This window comes from Haemorhous mexicanus, chromosome Z (genome assembly GCF_027477595.1).
Source record: "Haemorhous mexicanus isolate bHaeMex1 chromosome Z, bHaeMex1.pri, whole genome shotgun sequence".
Taxonomy (NCBI): domain Eukaryota; kingdom Metazoa; phylum Chordata; class Aves; order Passeriformes; family Fringillidae; genus Haemorhous; species Haemorhous mexicanus.
Window position 1 is genome coordinate 48,341,099 of NC_082381.1, and position 21,137 is coordinate 48,362,235.

A 21,137-nucleotide genomic window follows, 5' to 3' on the forward strand; every position below is an offset into this window, starting at 1 on the left:
TTTACAGTGAAATTAAAGTCCAATTTATACATCTGATAATCTTCTGACCATATAGTATGAACAGTGAGAACAGTGATACTTCAAGACAGAATTCCAGTTTAAATTTATATAGGAATAAACTAAGCACAAGTATTCTCCCCCGTATTTATTCCTTTTGAGATCTTTTTGAAACATGCTTTTCTTCCATTGACTTGACCAAAAAGTTTTGTCTATGTTCTGTCCTGAGTGAAAAAGAATATGGTATCATTTAAAATAGTTGAACATGTGAGAGAAAACCCAAAGATGAACCTCAGAAGTAACACAGCAATCTTGGGGGTTTTTTCAGTAGGCTCATCAAAACTGGTTGTAGGGTTGAATTGGGAGCTGCATTCCTGCCATTTCTCTTACCCCTTTTGCCTTTTATTATGAAGATTTACCGATAATTAAAAGACTGTTTGTTTCTTGTGCAGAAGTTCACACATTTAAAATAAAATAGTTCACTCATCATTATTTTCTAAGAGATTCTTTTGAATTAATCTTCACAAAGCAGGCTTTTTTATTTATTTCCAAGTATATCTGGACTAATATGTTACTTCAATTCTGATATTCTACTGGAAAACAAAAAAAAACAAACAAACATAAAAAAGCTTAGGTGTTTAAAAAGTAGCTTTTATCCAAAGACTGTATTTCTCCATTTTTGATGGAGAGTTAAACTATGTTTTTTCAAACCCAGATACTCATCTGCTTTCAGTACAGAAGTCAGTACAGACATTTAAAACAATGTAGTCCTCCCATCTGTCACATCTCCTATCAACCCTTTCTCCAACTTTTGAGTGCTGTTTTGTGCAGTTCCCCCCTTCAGAATTCCTCTGGATGTCAAAAGTAGAAGATGAAAGGAGCGGTGAAAGTTGCCTGTTCTTAAAATAGCACAGGTGAGAAATTAGGCTCACCTAAATTTTTGATTTGCCATACTGTCTGCCTTTGTGAGATCATTATGAAACAGGATGGAGTCAAGCATTTGGAGCCTGTAGAATCACCAAAAATGGAAAAAAGTTTCCATGCAAGTTCAGGCTACCATAGGTAGATTCTTGATATTCCTATGAATTTCTCCTTCCATTGGTGGTGAAAGTGCATTTTCTCAGGTATTGTGAATGGAAACAATGACCCAAGGAACTTCCAACTGTACCATCTGTACAGATTAGAAAGCTGGTTAGCCAGAAACAGGGCTGTGCCATGAGAAAAGAACATACTGAGATTGTCTTTGAGACCTCTAGGCATAGAGAAAAAAGTTGATAGCTACATACATCTCCCTGGGGAGAAGAGCTGGATGTACATGACAGTGATGTTAAACTTAAGCTCTTTGAGGAGCAGCTACTAGGCATGAGAAACAAGATACCTTCCCTCAGAAAGCCTAAGGTGATCAACTCTCTAAACATATCAAAGATTCACTGAAGTACTGCATAACGAGGAAAATCTTGCCTTGCACCTGCCTTTGAATTGACTGCAGAGACATTTCTCCATGGCACTAACATGGACCAATAAGAAATGCCTCACTTTATGATTCATACCAAAGAGACGGAGACCTGCTTCAATTAGAAGTGTCTTCTAGGACTGTTCTTGTTACTGGTGTTAACAATGTAGTGATTTTTTCCATCCCCTAGTCTCCCCTTGGACTGAAAACAATGGAGCTTCTTTACACAGAACCTGTGGTCATGTGTCAAGATAGTGTTAGCTGTGATGTTACACTCTCAGAAAATCTGCACACAGTGCTCATCCAGTGGGAGCCTCTGGAGAATTCCAGGAAAAAATTAAACAAAAACTTCCAACCACAAAAAACTGCACTTATGATTTTACTAGAAAAGAGCTTTTTATTATTGAATTTACTACACTATTTTTAAGGTAACAGTATTTAGTCCTGTCTTTAATCTAAGCCCCAGACTTTTAGTTTTTTTGTGCTCACATTGCAAAGATTATCCTACTTTCCTTGTGAGTTTTGCTTCAATTAATACTGAAGTTGATTACATACCCAGATTTTGACACACAATTGAGAATTTAAAAAGAAAATATGAAGAGCTTGAATCATAAACTCTTGCTTTTAATGACATAGGGCAGCATGCTGAGAAAGACCTGTAGAAGAAATTGGAAGAAGAACTGGAATTAAAAATGTTCAGACTTGCTGACTCCTAGATAATATAAGAAAATACAATATGTGCTCAAAGCAAAGTTATTCCATACACCTGTGGTGGCAGAGTTAATGTCTCTATAAGCAATATACAAGATAAAGCATGAGAAGGTTCTGAAAGCCTGTCAAGGTCCTTAAGGAACATACCCATTGCTCTCTCCTTCATGTACCTTCTTCATAGCTGGCACGGGTCTGAGTGGTAAAGAATTTGGTCCAATAAAATTTGCAATAAAGAGCCTCTTAAAACTCATGTTATATGCATGATGCTGGATTTTTAGATGAAAAGGTATAGAACACCAGGTTTCAATCTGCTTATAATTCTTAAGCATTCTGTAGGAAATGCATACCATCATTACACAGTTGATGTTGGCAAGCTGTATATCCATCCATGGTAAGAAGCCATAAGGCAAAATCTGACTAAATTCGCTCAAAGGAGAGTATGACCTGGTTGAAGTCTTGTTGGCTCTGTCTACAATTAATCATTAGTGTACCATCTACTTAATTATACCCAGATGAAAACAGGCAAGTGACAAAACTAATGAAGATAAACTCTGGTTGGGCAGTACTGTATGTAGTGCAATCCCTGAAGTCAAATTAGCAACTGGCCTTGGTGAATCCCATTACGTGTGAATACTAGCCAGATAGAAAATCAGACCCCAAAGGAAACCAGAACACACAGAATAAAGGAAATACATCAGTGGAATAAAGAGTTAAATTTGTAGCAATCATTAAATTTTGTAAAATAGCTGGGTTTTTAAAATTCTTTTTCATAATATGTAAAAATGTGCTTTACAGGAGAAAGTTATAATCTGAGTCATTGGTGATAAAGCAGGCAAAGTTACTCACCACAGTGTATACAGTGAAAAAAAGGTTTCACTGTAGCAAGTTTCTTGATCTCAACCCAACACATTAACCAATGAGCTGGGGAAAGAAGCCAGCGGACAAAGAATTACTGAGCCAAAAAATTTAAATTTTACTATACACAACCTGCCAACTAAAGTAGTTATTGCATATTCATAGCATTCCTTAGAGCTAACACATTTGGAACACCTTTTCCTCAGCTGGGTTCAGGGTCTTATGACATAGTCAGCAGTGATACAGATATGTACTGAATGCTCCTTCATGATTGTTCTTGGAGCTGCTTCCCCTACATAACCTCCAAAGACAAAAGAAAAAATACCGGCTTTTCTCAAGTAGGAAAATTATTCTAATAAGTAGGACACCTTTTTCTTTAATTACTTACTATTTTATTAATTTTATTTCAACTCTTTGGTGCCTATTGCAGCAGATATCAAGGATTACCTTGTTAGGGAATCTTACGTTCCCTTCCTAAGAGATACTGGGATGTAGCTTAGCATTCTTACCACAAAGACAGCTACCATCACCAAGACTGAATGAGAGCTGTCGCAGTTACCAAGTAACCAAAACATTTTAGTACAGAAGATACTGTAAGGTATATCTCCTTTTCTTTTGTTTTCCTTTTTCGAAGCAACAGATTGTTAGCAATAAGAAGCAATAATTATCAGAGAACACTGTGCTGGTGAGGCCTCACTTTGGGTCCTGTGTGCAGTTTTGGATGCCACAATATAAAAAAGATATTAAGCTATCAGAAAGCATCCAAAGGAGGGAAACAAGGATGGTGAAGGGCCTTGAGGGGAAGCCTTATAATGAATGGCTGAGGTCACTTGGTCTGTTCAGCATGGAGGAGACTGAGGAGAGATCTCATTGCAGGGATGGCCTGAAATTGTGTCAGGGGAGGTTTAGGCTGGATATTAAGATAAGGTTCTTATCCCAGAGGGTGGCTGGGCACTGGAACAGGCTCCCCAGGGAAGTGGTTACAGCACCAGCCTGACAGAGTTCATTAAATATTTGGACAATGCTCTCAGGCAAGAACAGGGTGTCCTGTCCAGGGCCTGGAGATAGACTCAATGATCCTTGTGGGTCCCTTACAAATCAGGATATTCTGTGGTTCTGCAATAACAATTTTTAAGTAAACATTTGCAACATTAAGTCTGGGTCCCAGTTTAATAAGCATTACTGGTGTAAATAAATAGCACATATGGAAAGGGTGAAAGAATGCTCTTAAAAATATTTTAAAATTAGCTGAATTTGAGAGTTTGCAATGAATATTTTTTCTTTTAATCAGAAAATCCTGCAGCCTATTAACAGATTCCTACCGTGCAAAAAGTCTGTGATAGGAAGTGCAGCAATTATGGGTACATTCTTTCCATTTTACAGATTTTCAATTTAGCAAAGGTGTATGAACTTCTCCTTGCAGTACAAAAAGCCTGATTCAATGATCCTTTGCATCTAATTTTATCCTGAGCAGTGTATCTCAAATTACCAAGTGCTACATAGTCTAAATATCAGTGCTGTAACTTTTCTGACTTCCCAACAGGTAGGCCAGGGAAACAATGCACTGTCATCTACCACAGCAGCAGCTGCATGCAACAAGGAACAACATTTGCACCTGCAGAAATGGAAAAACACTGTGGTAAAATTCTGCTCTAGTTCACTTGAGTTCAGTCACACTTTTCACTTCACTCTAGCCTTTTGGCAGTTTAACGTAGTCAAGAGGACATTTAGGGTTTTGGGTTGTTTTTTTTTGCCTGAAGAGACCTCTGACTAGATGCATTCCTAGGGTCAGAGTCATCCAGCACTAGATCCTGCATTTATTGGTCTTATGAGAAGCGCAAAGCTGCTTTTGAGTCTTTGTGCAGAATCTAGCTCAGTCCCCTACAGTTGCTAGCAACCACTGCTTAATTCTAATTTTTGTCAGAGTTTTGGTTGAAGAAAAAGGTCAAATTGTCACAAGCACTCTGCACCAAGGAGGGACTCCAGAAGTATAATAGCAGTTTCAGTTGCTTTAATTAAGCTTTGATAGTTTCATACAGAAGTAATTGGCATCTGCACAACCTCTTCTGGCAAAACTTGAATAGAGTCTTCAGCTGTGGAAGGGACAGCCTACATCTACTCCTGCCCACCTTGTTAGCAGCCTCTCTTCTAGCTAGATTGAATTATTTCATGAAACCATGTATTTCAGGTGATCATTTATTAGTTAAAAAAGGACTGGGTCCTAGAGAAGCCAATGGAATACAGCGCCGAAGCTAGAATACTTTTCTGCCAGTAACCAAGCTGCCAATGCAGCTATGCTGCAGCTTCTAGCAGGAGTTCATAATAAGAGTTTTGGCAGAGCACATTGACCTCACTGCAGTCACTTGTCTCATGGGTTTGTAGATAGCTGTGGTTTTGCTGTTTGAATTAAGAGAATGTTCTTTTAAGGCAGGGATTCAGTAATTTATACTCTACATGTTTTATCTAGCTACTGTAAAATCCCAAAGACCTTCCCCTTGCACAGACATACACAGAATATATAACATTCTGTAGCCTGTAGTACCATGTGCTCTGATTTTAATATCATTAGAAGCATAGAAATAATTGAGAAAGCAATGCCACTAAATATGCTGAAGTCTCTACTTACAAAACCCTATAAAAAGTAGCCTAAGAAAGCTACTTTCTGTTCCTTTGGTTGACTGTGAGTTAAAAAAACAGTGACTGTACTTTAGAGCTCTGAAATGGCAACTAACTTCAGAGAATGACAGATGTCAAAGACTCAGGTTTCACATGCTAGCTTCTGTGCCTCATGAACATTGACTTTCATGTAATTTTCATGGGCATCCCTGCTCCTATATAGTGGGGTCTTGGAACTAGATGATCTTACAGTCTCTTCCAATCCAAGACATTTTATGATTCTACCCTTTTCAGTTACATAGAAAATCATCCTGGGAAAAGAGAAATCATACATAAGACTGTTGAGTAGAATAAATCCTTATGCTATTGTGGGGAGTTAACCTTGCATGGCCGTCAGAAGCCCACTCAGCTGCTCTCTTAGTCCCCCTCCTCAACAGAATTGTTGAGAAATGTTGAGAAAGTTCATCAGTTGAGATGAAGACACAAACATTCTTTACTAAGTACCATTGAAGGTAGGGCAGACTTAACCAAGGGAAAATTAGTTTTTTGCAAATCAAAAATAGGAGTAGGATGGTAACAAAGAAAGACTGAGCCAAAAATATCTTCCTCCCACCTCTCTTTTTCCCAAGCTCAACTTTGCTCCTGACTTTTCTACCTCCTCCTCCTCCTGCCCAGCTGGTGCAAGGAATTGGAAAATAGGGGTTGTGATCTGTTCATAATACTCTGTCTCTGCTGCTCCTTCATGTAATCACAAAACTGTTTGAGTTGGAAGAGACCTCTGGAGATCATCCAGTCCAAAGGGCCTGCCAAGACCAGTCATCTAGAGCAGGTGAGATAAGAATGCATCCATGTGGGTTCAGAATGTCTCCAGAGAGGGAGACTCCAGGACGTTCCTGGGCAGCCTGTACCACAGAACATAAAATTCTTCCTCATGTGGAACTGGAACTTCTTGAGTTTTAGTTGATGGCCATTGCTCCTCATTCTTCCTCACACTTTTTCACTTTTCCCTGCTGCTCCAGTGTAGGTCCATTCCATGGGCTGCAGTACTTCAGGAACAGATTGCACCACTATTGGGGATCTATACTGGGCTGCAGTTTCTGCCAGAAAAACTACCCCAGTGTGGGCTCCTTTCCACAGTGCCATGGGTACTGCCTGGAGTCAGCTTCAGGATGGACTTTCCACAGACTGCAGTTTCCTTCAGGCCATCTCCATCTGCTGCAGCACCAGGTCCCCAGCGACTACAGTGTGATCTCTGCTCTTCAGTGGTACTCCATGGGCTGTGGGGGCACAGCAGCCTCACCATGGACTGGACCACATGCTTGTCAGAGACTGAAATATTACAGTTTATGGCTTAAACATCTCCATGAAGGACTTTTGCCTATTACAAAAGCTGCAGAGAAGACCACCACACCCTGAATGGGGCCCTGACTGAGGCCCTACACCGCTCGCTGATGAAGATTAATAAAGTAACAACTCAGGGCTGGGCAGAAGAATAAATTCACAGGGCACAGGCTCGACACCTTCGGAGGGAGAGCGCAGCCCCAGGGCTCTCGGCGGCCGGGCCCGCGCAGGCCTCGCACGCAGGCGGGGAGAGGCTTTGGGCCGTGGGGAAAGGCCCTGCTGAGAGGCGGTGCCCGCCCAGCCCGGCTGTGCAGGGGGCTCGGCCGAGGGGCCCCTTCGCCCCGGAGAAGCCGCAGCCACACGAAGGAGCCGGGGGTGCCACGGCCCCGCCACAGGATCCCCCGCGGGCTCCCGGACCCCGCTCCGGGGCACGGCAGCACGGCGCCACAGAGCCGCGGCGCTGCGAGGGCCGCTGTCACACGGGGTCCCTGCAAGGGAGGCACCTGGGCGTCCCCACCTGCCCGCAGGGACATCCATCCACGGCATTCCATACATTTCGGGGTGGCGGGGTGGCACGGCAGCTGCAGGGCAGCCTCAAGAGCACCAGATGGAGGGGAGGAAAGAGACGTCTCTTGTTATGCTTTCACCTAACCAGTCACTCTTTCCCTGTTGCCCCATGTATGCTTGCCTGGATCTTGAATAGAAGTAGTCAGACAGGACTTCCCCAGTACCAGAGCATCAAGACAGAGCCTTCCTTATGTTGTTAATCATTGCAAAGAGAGCACTAGAGCATGGGTCACGACCAACCTTAATCTGGTCCAGTCAAGAAAGGATTACTGCTTCAGAGCTAAGTATTTATACCCTTACAGCTCTGGTCCAAAGGCCAGTAAAAAGCAGGTTCATTTGCTGCCATACCTTGCAGGAGCCTCCTACCCCAGTGCCATGCCAAAGGCAGTTCAGGATTTCAGTCAGTTGGACAGGTCATTTTTCACTCCATAGCACGATTTTCTCTGGTACGTACTCTGCACCGTACTCTGCCACTCAAGAGTGCTGACTAATCCCAGTAAAAAAATACAAAACAAACTTTAAAATTGCATTTGTTATTTCCAAAATAGTTTTAGTGATGTCTGAAGAATTTAAATTTCTGCCTCTAGCAGCTCAGTGTATAGTACATTTTTTAAATTAATTGACTCAGAAGGACACAGGTATCAGTAACTCTTATCTTTGCAATCTTGAACCTATATTGAGTGCAAAAAAAAGTTTGTACTCCACAGAGGAGCACCGCAAAACAAAGCATGAAATGCACAGGCTTTCTGCAGTAAGGTTTTTAGCACTCTTCAGATATTTTCTTCCTTCCACATACAAGTGCATTCTTTGAAAATTTGAAGCAATTCAGATCTCCATTTCATGCTTTTGTATTATCTGGAGGAGTATGACTAGATAGTATAAATTAGTAGTAATTTTAGGTAGTTGTAGTTTTGTCATCTGCTAGAGTTGTATTCGTTGAACTAAAAATTCAGAATTTTGGAGAACATATGGTGTTGTTTTGTGCCATATTATATTTTATATATGACAATTTTCATGTGTTAAACCAAATCTGTGAAAGCCAAGATGCTAAGAATCTTCTTCTGTGTACACTGCTAGTCTTGTAATACCAAGTTAAAGGCCGGGATAATGTTTGGATTTACAACATTAGAAAGCACTACCTATTGCAGTTAATCTTCTTATTAAAATTTAACACATTTCTCATATATTTATCACATTTCTCATATATTATGAGCATCTTCTTGTTAATCTTCCTGCCTGTTTTTTTAGAATGAAATCTTATTCTCAGTTCCGAATCAGCAGAAAATGGCTCCTTGTATTGTTTGGATTTTTTTCCCCCCACCATCAGAAGTTCTGAATCAGAGTGGTTAGGTTTTCTGCCTTGCTTTTTCAGAAAACTGCACTGTAACTCCCTTTTTTATGTCTTTTTTGTCTACCAGCTACTGAGTAGACAATACACTGAGCTGCACTAATAATAATAGAAGAGGATTTTGTGTCAGGCAAAATAACATCCTTTTAAGGCATAACTAGAATTAAGTGAAAAATGCCGGAGAATATTGAGGATTCTCAGCAAAAGAGAGTTCCAAATTTTCACAATGGAAATTGTGACATCCTATCGAAAAGTTACTTGTAAAAACTGCTGTTGTCATTCTTGCAACACTTTAAGCACAACCTTTTAATCACTTTATCTTCTCTAGTGCTTCTGCTGTTAGTGCAGATTTATTTTGTTCTTACAGCTTAAAAGGTTAATGTTTTGTAAGTCATTAAATTAATGGAAGTTTAAGTTAGACATCTGCCTCTGTAAGCTAAAAATACCGAGAAGTTAGTGAACAGTGTGCAAAATCAAATAAATTAGTGACAGCTTTTATCCAGTGGTAAAGGTCTTTATGAAGATAATTGGTCATCTGCCAGTCCATTTCAAAGCTGAATATATCATATGTAGCTAGTTAGTGCCACAGGACTAAAACGCATCAGCCCAAAACTCAGATGAGTGCTGCCTTGACACTGAGTAATCTTCCATAAAAGAAAGAGAAAAATAAGGCCGCTCTCTCCTCAGTGTCTGTTTACAAGGAATCACTTTGATCAACAAGAATGTGTGTTTAAAGTAGTATAAAGATGTGTTGAGGTTTTTTTTAAATCATCTGTCAGATCTGGGTAGAACCTCCTTAGGAAGAAACAAGATTATGCAAATCAAAGTAAATGTGAAGATGTCCGTGTTTATTACTAAAGTCAGTTTCGAACAGATCGGTCTATAGACCTGAGGAACGATGGCATCAAAATACTAAGAAAGGGCCTGTAAAACTCAGACTCCATTGAATATAAACAAATTTAAGGATTAATTGCATGGCGGGTGGGTGGAACCAGTGTCAAAGCATAGAGGTATTTAAACTGTGAGGTTGCAAAACCATTCACACAAGTTGCATACAAGTGAAGTTAAGCAAATCATTACTGATTTCAGAAGAAAAATGTGCAGAGATCTGTAATGAACATCTACGTAGAATAGGGAAGTGTTGACACCACCTCACACCTGAGAACTCAGCTGCTTCCTGTTATATACACACAGGTGTACATTGTGCATATGCAGCTCTGCACTCTGGAAATCAGGAAATTCACGAGGCAATGGGAAGAACAGAGCTTAAAAAGAATCCTGAGTAGTTTGATAACTTCCTCAGGCTGTAAATCCTGGAATTAATTAAAATGGTAAGTTACGGATACTGGCAAAGAGATTAAATGATGTAACATGCTAAGGCAGGAACTTACTGAAAGAAAAATGAGTCAGATTGAAAATAATGCTTTAAAGTTTGTAAAAGAGTAAAAATCTTTTATTATTTAGTGCTTGAGGATTAAAGAACATACCTCTAATTTCCTTCATCTATTTTTACTCCTCCTTTTGTACCCTAATGATCTTAAATTGCAGCAGCCCAACCTCCTCCAAAATATCTTTACTGAACATATCCTTTCCCGAAAGCAGTAGAGTCCCCTGAAGTCATCAATGGCTCCACTACTTACAGCATGAATACAAAAAAAATTATGTCAAAATAAGTAACTTACTGAGCAAAGAGCAGCCAAGAACAGCCTTTTTTTTTTCCTCTGAAAATTTAACCTGTTCACGTTGACAAGGAGGAACCTGACAGATGTGACAATACAGTACAGCAGCATTAAAGCAATAACTCTGAGTAGGACACCTATCACCCTCTTAAATCTGAGGGACATTACTGTCTACACAGCACTGACATTTAAGATGCTTGTAAGCAACCAGCTCCCAGGAGTGACTTCATTACTGCAGTGATAGGCAACAAAAATATCTTTGCTTTTATACGCCTTCTCTTTTTCTCTATACAGAGGAAGATGCCATCAAACTGATAGGGGTTTATTAGTGGTAATACAGAACAGGTTCAGGCATTAGTCACAAAGTGTTAGTATCTCTTGTTAACTACAATTTAACAGACAGGTCACAGAGATAAACACCTACTTTCTGTAGGCGCAAAGACTTTTTGCAGCAAAGTCTTAAGACTCTCCTTAATCACAGATGTACACAATATAAATCTTCACTGGAAGCAGTGTCAGGGGCAACAGGATACAGTAAACTGGATGATGAACTAAGGGAAAAGGCTTGGGTATGCATGCTGGCATTCTCCATAATCTTCAGTATATGACAAAATGAACTTGGTGCCAAAAGTATGTTTTAGAATCACAGAATCATTTAGGTTGGAAGAGATCCTTCAGATCATTGAGTCCAACTGTTAACCTAACACTATAAAGTCCACCACTATACCACATCCTTTAAGTGCCATGAACCCTTTATTATCAGAAAAGAGGTAGTAATAAAGAAAATCTGTTCAACATGGAAAGCCTGCCTTGTAATTAAACCACATAAAGTCTTCAAAACAACTTAGAAGACTTTAGAAAATCCACAACATGGTGATGTTATCTTCTTTCCTCATCACCTCCAATTTGCATCAACTTTGTTTTTTATCAGTAAAATACACTTCATTAAATTTTAAACTGTTTTTAATTAAGCAAATTAATGTATCACCAAGACACTGCCAAATGCTTCTGCAGTTGCCCACAGCCAAGATATTTTGTGTGCTCTGGAAATACAGTCTGCTTCACAGACCTGCACAGCCCCTTTGAGGGGCTGTGTTTAGTTAAATACAATTTAACAGTATGCTTTTCCTTAGGCAGGTTCCATCTTGCAACCAAATGTATTTCATAAGTATTATACCAGCATACATGGCTCAACATTAAAATAGTAAATCCTTTCAATCAGAAAAATGAAGAAACTGCTTCTTCATAATCTGAAATTACATCTGTGTTTTGCTCGTGAGAACAAAGTTTACAGGCGTAAGTTGCACATAAAGGGTTTATTTTAAATGTTTTAAGGATAGAGTTACATCATAATTATAAAAATTACTTACAGAATTAAGTAACAATTTAAAGTGTTTATACTTCTAAATGCAGAGAACAGGGAACTGTCTACATTGTTCAAAATAAAATAAAAATAAAGAAATCAAGCTCTAAAGATGAATTCATTGCCTAATTTAAAAATGTGAACACGAAGACCTCTGAACTATACACATACCAAGAACCATCCAAATTGCACTAATGATGTAAAATACAAAAAGCACAGCATTTTCAAGGAACCAGAAACTGTTTTTACCATAATTCTTTTCCCTAGACAATAATAATTCTTTTTCTATACAATTCTCTCTGAAGACAAAGCCCCTGTGTTTAAACAATCCATTTAAAGAATGCTTCTACCTATTCCAACAAAAAGGGTTTTCCCCGTCTCTACTCCAACATAGTTTAGGGTTTGGCACTCAAAAGAAAGAAGAAGAATGTAGTGTTCTGCTATTCAACTGAAATTTTATTTTTTTTTTCAACAGAATACATGGTCCCTTCAAATGCTGTATGACACATACAACTGGAAAATTACCTTCCGTTGGCACTATGCTCGTCTCACCAGTGCATTTAATCCTACTAACAACCATCAAAACAGCACAATAAGCAAATTCACAAAAAACTGAACACAAAATAAAAAACAGAATAAAACAAAAACCTAAACATTTTAACATGCAACTTTAGTTTGTTACATTGAATGTTCTAACCCTCTAAGCATGCAAAAAAGGATGGTCTGCATTTAAGTTGGTTTTTTTTTCCCTTTTAAGTTTTACATGGCAGCCTGACATCACACACACGCACACACACAATATACAACAATACTACAGCTGGTAAATGTGAAGGGTGAATAACTTTTATACAAAGATCCATGACTTGTGCCATCACAAGCCCTATGTGATTTTGGGAAGTAATGTTGAACCCCTATAACAAGGAACCAACATTTAGTTACCAGGGTAACGCAAGCACTGCATGCAGATCTGAAACATGAGCCTAAAACAAAGCCCAAAGCAGATGGGCAGGGAGTGGAATTAGTCTCAAGCCTCAAAAACTGTGGTTTAAGCTATCAAAGAAAACCAAACCCAAAAAAAACCAAAGCAAAACAAAAAAATCCCCAAAAAAACTCCAAGTGGAAATATCCACACAACAGACAAACGGGGACATCCAAAAATGACAGTGAAATTTACAGTTTGTAGATTATACTCTAATTGTCAGAATACATAGTGTATTCAACAGGCTTGCAGAAAACCCACAAATGCAAGCCTAATGCTAAAAGTGTTCCAGTAGACCTAAACCTCAGATATTTCAAAACAAACCTCTTATTCCTCAGATATACAGCCCCAAGCTCGGTGTACTAGGTAATCCATGTATCCCATGTGTAATTAATACACTCACTCATTCCTGTGCCACAAATATCGACTTGGGCTCATGGAGCCAGGCTCAGCTTTGAGATTTACATGCAGGACTCTTAAGAGTCAATAGAAAACACAACAGATCTGCAGGATGAAAACACTGTGTTGCAAATCTGCTCACTTTGTTCAAACACAAGAAACATTTACGACTCAGGTACTTACTGCATAAGGACTGCATCGAGAAGCTATTCACTGAAAGACAATAGCCTGCCTTTGGTTGCCCATGATGAAATACTGGACATAATGCAATATAGTAGCAATGGACAAAGAATTAAGGTATCATATTTATACGGAGAGTATTTATTACCATTCAACAGCATAATGAGGCACAAGCCTTAAGGCTAAAATATGAAATCAGGCAAAAGAAAATGGACAGAAAGGGGCTTAAACCACTGAGTCTTCAATATCAGGAATACCCACAACAGAGGTCATCTGTACCTCTGTCCTCTGATTAACAGCTCCTGCATTCTTCCACTAATGGCACACAGCTGGATATCAGGGTATTTGTTCCTTCCATCAACAGTGTTAACTGTCTTCACATTCTGTACTTCTGTGAAGCAGTTCTTGAAACTTGCAGAGCTCTGCCTTACTGTAACATGACAACCTTGTTGCTGTGCTGCATTGTTGTTCCAATTCCACTATTTTTAAAAGCTGCCACACTTAAGGAAACCCTAATTTTCATTTACAACTATCTTGCAAGATTATAACCATGAAAAGATTTTGCAGTTGTGGGCTGCTATTTACATCCACAATCTAATGCAGATGACTGAACCACTGAGACTGCCTTATAGCTTCCATTAGATAGTACACCACTGGCATGCAGAACTCTAGTGTTCGTAGAATGAAATTAATGTTAACAGCATACCTCAAAGCAAGTACAATGTACACCACAAAAGGCAACAACAGGTTTAAACTGTAGATTTGTCCAGACACTCCTTAAGTGGAAAAGCCAGAAAAAGAATAAACTGGGAAGATGCCTTCTTGAACCAAAATTATTAAAAGCAAACCAAAACAAAGGAATGCAACAGACTAAGCAGAAGGCAACAAATGCTTCTCCTTCTCTAAAGTTACATCTTCACTGTAAAAGGACACCCCCTCCCACTCCCCTGGTGTGAGAGTGTATTTACCATGAAAAATATTAACTACTGTTAGGCGTCTAAGTCCACACACAAACATTCAGGTTGCTAGGTTTTGATTTTAAATGAGAGACTACTGATGCCAATGTGTAGTCGAAAGTCTTCTGAAGTAGCATATATACTGTTAGAGTTGTGGCACCAAGCACTTGGGTTTTGCTAAGAAGTGTGTATAACAAACAAAGAAAGAAGTACAACATTTAGGATTGAAGGCAGCCTTGTTGCATGTATTTTACTGGTTCCTACAACTTGTAAATATGGGCCATTAACCTGCATATTCTAATTAAGTGGTTATACAGATTAAATGTAATTTTATAGTTTAAAGCCTTTTCATTGAAAGGTGCGTAATCCAAACACTTGATATCCTACTGCCCTGTGACTAGTAAAAAATGCACAAGCATTTCCACGCACTGCAAGTTCTTAAAAAGCTAAATTTGAAATAAAGTGTAGAAACACAGCAGATTGATGTTACTTGGGTTAGGCACTCCTTGATACTGCACAAACTGTTTAAACCTTTCAGAAAAGTCACCTCTGTCCCAACCCTGAAGACAAGGACTGCCAGTATCCAAGAAATTAAATTTAATGTTACAAAAGAAGGCATATCAAAATATCAAACTACACTTGCATGTGGCAGTTGAACAAGTGAGTGCAAGATTGAAGAAAAAGTCAGAATCTATGAAAAAATTTAGATTAATGATTACAATACTAGATCAACTTTACACAGCTTGAATTTGCAGCTGTTCTTTGCTTTTAACTCCCTCCTGCCCAAACATACTGACTTCCTTCAAGAAAAGGAGTTCTCTTACACAAAATGTGTCATGTTTGTATTACTCAGAACAAAACAGTTTTGCTGGCAGAGATTGTGGGTTCGCAGGGACATTTAAGCTTTCGTTAAACTGGAAAGCAGTCAAGTCTTTGTGTCTACAAATTTTACATTTAATAGTTCCACAAATTTGGCAAAAGTTCATGATGACGTCTAGGATGTCTTCACCAAATCGTAGACATAAATATGGAAATCATCATCAAACTTGATGAAATAGACAGATGGTTTGGCTTCAACTTGATGAATGACCATGCCAGTCCTTTTCGAGCCATCTTCTTTGGCATATTCCACTTGTTTGCCTACCAGGCTGTCCACAACTTCACCTGGTTCCCGTTCTGCAGGAGGTGAATCATCTGTAACATAAATCCAGTATGCTTTAGTAGACATTAATAAATTTTGCACTATGGAAGAAAACTGCACAGTCGTCTTTAAAACTCATACAAAACAATTAAAAGTTGTACACAGATTACTTAATTTTATTCAGACAAGCATTTAACAATTGCCATACTTGTAGGAAGAAGTTGCAGAAAAAATTTTCAAGCAATACTGTCTTCAGTTTTATTAAGACAAAAATAGCACTTTGGTAAGAGAAGTCAATCTTTGACAGGAGGGTGTATGCACAAGTTGTAGAAAATGGCTGTAGATAGCTGAATTTAAGCCATGAGCAGAAAAAGGCACTGGACCTACTTAGCAGAAAGGTACCCTAACTTAACTTCCATCTTCCCACACACATTATTCAAAGGTTCAATGCATGCATTTGACTACAACAGAAGCATCTCTTCTGAAATGGTAGTAGATGTCAAATCCTTATTAAAAGGGACTTTGACTCCATATTTGAGTAATTTTGTAAAATCTGACTGTATTGTTTTCCTCTCTGGCAAAACCGAACCAGACAATCCCTATGCTAAATCTGGATTATGAAAAATGTGACTTGTAACATGCCAAGTGATTGGATACAAGCCAATCACAGAACGTGATAAAGGGTAAAAAGTACTGTATGGAGAACTAGAAGCTAACCACATCTTCTTTCTCAACTCCTCTTCTTTGATTCCTAGTTCAGATAAAATTGTAGTTTGTATTCTACTGGAAAACTTTCTAAAGCAATTGTAATATCTGATGTGACTTTTATTCTGGAAATCATAAGCTTTTAAATTAATAACTCAGTTACAAGTTTGTATTAAGAATCCCTTACAGATTCCACCTATTTTATTTTGAGTTTTGAGAGCTGTGAAAAAACTCTCAAAGGAGAAAAAAACCCGAGGGAATGAAGAGACTGCTTTGCATTTGCACTTAGAAATTCTTGCAAACAGAAGTTTCATTTTTGTGTTTCAGTTCCTCTGTATATGCACTGTCACACATAGTTATTATCCTCTTAGTATGAATTTTATACACAGAGTCTTTCTTGGCAAAGACGCAAGTTCAACTCCTGCATTTTCACTCAGAAGTGTAGGCCAAGTTTTAGTATCAGATACAGCAATATACTTTCCCCTTACAAAAAGAAAAAAGGTTAAAACAAATTATCTATTATTTCGTCTCCTCACATGTGCAGAACCTATATTTGATAAGGGACAGTACCCTAGAAATTTTATTTATAACGTTATGGCAAGTTTCACCAAATTTACAGCATTTGCAGATATTCTAAAATCTGATTTTGAATAATACTACTCCAAAATACTAAAATCCAGTTGATGACTCAAGGACACGATTCAAAATATCTGGAAAGCATTCACATTCAGGAAAGGAAGCAAATACCTAGAAGTGTTTAGAAGTAAGCAATAATCTTTTGGCGAACACAGAGGGTTAAGTGCACTAAAAGCAATTAAGATTTAAGTGGAAAGAAAGCATATAAGCTTTCCCTACTCTCAAGGTGGAAGAAAGCAAAGCAGACTAAGAAATACATTCTTAGTCCATTTTGATGGGTAGTACAGTTAATACAAAAAACAAGTTATTTTAACATTCAAGTCTGAAAGAGCTTGCTTTATTTCTTTAAGAAAAGGAAGGTCACTTTTTTCCATTAACATCTGTGGCTCTTTCTTTAAAAGCATCAGAAATGTTGCTTTTTGCTATGGCCAGAGGAGAGGGTAATCTAAACAGAGATCATTAACACAGAGATTATGCAAATACACGCCAGTTTTCTATTCTGCCAGTAAATCACTACCAGTGGTGAATCTGAAAGAAGATGATCTCAAACTCAACAAATTACTAATTGGGTAACTGTAGTGGTTAACTACATAGTGCTTTGCATATGTATTAGTTACAATTAATTTTCTTTCAAGCCCAGATGGCTTCTGTCAGAAAGGGTTTTGTTACACAGGAGAAGTAAACTCGAAGTATTCGTTATAATCTCTTTCTTTGAAGTATCTAAATCTCTAGAATAATACTGATTCTGTGAAAAGCCTCCTAAACTAACAGAAGTCCTGAAGAAGACTACTTCATCCAAAATGAGAGGAAAAATACTAAGAGGAAATATTTTTCTTACTAGTTTTACAAAATGTGAAAGAAAATCAATTTTCAAAAAATAAGTACTTCTTTCCCACAAGCAACTACTCAAGAAGTTTTTCACACTGAAGATACATAGCTCAGTGAAATTGTTCTTACTATATCAGTTTGACCCAAAATATTCATTCCCACAAGAACTGCTTCAGAGACACAAATCAAGAGCCAACTCCACACGACATGATACTTATATAAGAAAAAAGCAGTGGATGACTTCCAGCTAGTCAATTTCCACTAAAAAACCAAAAAGTAAAGTATTTCACATTGGCACACCCATATTTTCAGCAGAATTAAAATTAATTATGAGGAAGTATTACTCTGCATATGTCACTGCCGATAAAAGTTAAAAATTTCAGCAATTAACACAGATGTTCTTTCTTGTACTATATTTGTTAGCTGTGATACTTTTAAAAAAAAATTAAATGGAATATCAAATATGATGCTTCTTTGTCAGCTCTTTTGACCATAAATAAACCACAGCCAAATGTTTACTAGAAAAGCTGCTGAAAGAAAACAGCAACTGGCCTACTTACTTGAATCAGGCATAATGCGAAGGTCACCTTCTTTATAATCATCTAAGAGCTGGTACATGTACAAGACGGGATCTTTCTCATAGGTAATATAAAACCATGTGTTCATAATAGGAGCTCGAGCCAAAACCATCCCCCTCCATTCATCTTTTGAGCCATCCTCTGTCTCAAACATATGTTCCACGGCTTTACCAATCATTGTGTCTGCCAGGTGGGCATCACTAATTCGAGACGAAGCTGAAATGAGAGCATTTCAGAAATTCATTCAAAAGCACAGATATGTATCTTTGTAAAAATAATCTTTATGTTGATTAATGCACAAATTTGATTGGCAGTTAGTAAACTCATACGCAAAACAAACAGTGTCCATTCCAGAGAGTTCAGTGCTGCAGAACTAAGAACTTCAGAATGTTGTTAAAATAACAATGAATTACTGTACTCCCTTTGATTAAACAATCACAATGTAAGCTAACAAGAGATCAACTGAGCACCAAAGACTCTGAACTTTAACTAGACACTGGATAGGGAGAGGCAGAAACAAAAGGCCTATCTCAAGGCAGTTCTATGATATTATTAATTCAGCTTTGGGGTTTGGTTCCTCAAAATGCCACCCTACAGATTGTAACCAATTCCTTTGCAGTTAGAATAAGCACCAGCTTTTTCTATTTACAAACTAGTGTTTACTTGAGTAGATATCAAACTTGGTGGATTGAAAAACCTGCAGTTTAACAATCCAAGTTAATTCTGAAAAACAAAAAGCATTATTACTAATTAGGTTAATTCACTTAGAAAATGTCTTCCAGCCATTATTATAAGTACATGGCAGTAGTACAAGAAAAAAATGTAGCCTTATTACTGTTAAGACACACAAAACAGACAATACAATCTACAGACGGCTTAGAGTTGAAATTTCAACAGAAATATCAATGTTAATCTGAAAACTACAAAATGTAGTGCATACTGCTTAAAGACAGAGGACAGCAACTGCACTCAATAGCATCATCAAAATTTGGTGGAACAGAAAAAAAATCAAAGCATTTAGATTACCTGTCATCAGACAAAAATGAAATTGACACTTAAGTAACACTTAAGTGGTCATAGGTTATCCTGGGGCAAGTCTGGAGGGATTAATGGAAAAAATTTGGTGATAAATGTCAGCCAATATGTATATTTACTTAGGAGAAAAACCTTAAACACTTACCAACTCTGTCTGGAAGAACTTCAAGTGCTGAAACTCTTTCATCTTTGTGAAGTTCTAGTCCATACACACAATCAAATCCATCATACTTTATGAGATAGAGAGAGGGATTTACAGGAACTTGATCAAGAACTGTGCCCTTCCATTGTGTTACAGGTCCACTTCCTTCTTTCCATCCATGCTGTATCCTGCAGCCTACAATATTTCTTCGTGGCTGAGAAATAGGTTTGCTTGGTCCCACATTGTTTCTATGTTTTCTGTACACAGATACAAACATTAATATTAAACAAATACATACATATTCTACTTCATAAAATAGCTGTATGCTTTTACTTGACAATATTTTTTATAGCTTATCATACTTTATTCAAATTAGGTCATAAAGCTTATCACGCTTTATTGGAAAAAAGAAAAACATACTTAAAAGTAGTGACACATTTTTGACATCTGTGTAAGTTCAGTTTCCTAGCAGTAAATTCTAAATGTAGTTTCCTTAAGCCAAAATATCTGTTCTATCCCTTGCTACACTGAATGTCAAAAGTGAAACTCACCTGATCAAATCTCAAAGCACAAGGTTAGCTGGCAGTATTACAACTTTACTACCTCGTTACTCTCTGCAGAACAGTAAACAACTTCTTCCCAGAAGGAAGAAGTCAGTGCAAGCATTAGGTGGCTGACTATAATTCTTTCAAAATGTTTATTTACCCCAAAACAGACCTGTTTTCGCCTGAAGAAAATTTTGGCTCCTCCATTCACAGGTAATTTTGATCCCAAGTAGTTTTAAAGACGTGACAACAACAACACTTCCGTATTTAGTATGGAAAATGAAAAACTGCATGTAATGTAAATGGTCAGAGAGGGGATACCCCTTTATGTGGAAAACAGATCAAGTAACTTTTTTGTCCTTCTGATATTTTCATGGAATTGGCATGAAAATTCCCTCTGGTAAGTAACAGCTGCTATTCTGACGAACTGTAATGTAAGCCATTTGACAGTTCCAAATCACTGAAAGTGTTATTCAAGTTTTGTTTTACCCAGCTATTAAAAACACAGTTTTGAACACAAATGGATGAAACTATGGGGCATTATGACAATATACAAAATTCACCTGGATATCAACTAGCTTTAAATTTTTGGGCTACTACATGTAGCACACATCATTTCAAAGGCAGTAATACATGCCCACAACTAGCTTAAAATTAACATCTAAAAAATGATCAGTTGCAGAAGGCAATATTTTTCCTTAGATTAGAGACAGTGATCAAAGAAAAAGGTCTCCAGATATGATTAATGCTCTAAAAGAAGTCCATATATGAACCAAAAAATATAGATAACAATCATACCACTGAAATCCTGGAAGCAGTATTTCAGAATAATACACTCACAATATGATATTGGAATGTTTAATGCTGTATCATAACTGTAATCATAACTATTAAAAACAGGATACACAATTAACTTCACTACTTGTCCCACCTCCAGACTTTAATTCGCCATGACGATCTTAGCAAGGGTGTTTTCAAATTTCACTTGTATTATCATTTGACATTTCCAAAGATCAGACTATAGTTTTGCATTCCTAACCTTGATAGCACAGATAACTGGAACAGGTTTGAGCTCCTATAAAA

At 37.9% G+C, this 21,137-nt stretch overlaps 1 protein-coding gene across 4 annotated transcripts in view; it reads right to left on the minus strand.

The window, feature by feature from the left end:
• Window positions 1–12,365: 12,365 nt before the first annotated feature.
• SPIN1 (spindlin 1) overlaps window positions 12,366–21,137 on the minus strand; it is a 61,770-nt gene continuing 52,998 nt past the window's right edge. For all 4 annotated transcript variants that reach the window (XM_059836860.1, XM_059836858.1, XM_059836859.1 and 1 more), the window contains exons 4-6: window positions 19,513–19,766; window positions 18,315–18,548; window positions 12,366–15,638 (exon numbers count right to left, since the gene is read on the minus strand). In XM_059836860.1, the coding sequence (XP_059692843.1) occupies window positions 15,439–15,638; window positions 18,315–18,548; window positions 19,513–19,766 (688 nt within the window). In that variant the 3' untranslated portion in view covers window positions 12,366–15,438. The remainder of the gene's footprint in view (window positions 15,639–18,314; window positions 18,549–19,512; window positions 19,767–21,137) is intronic.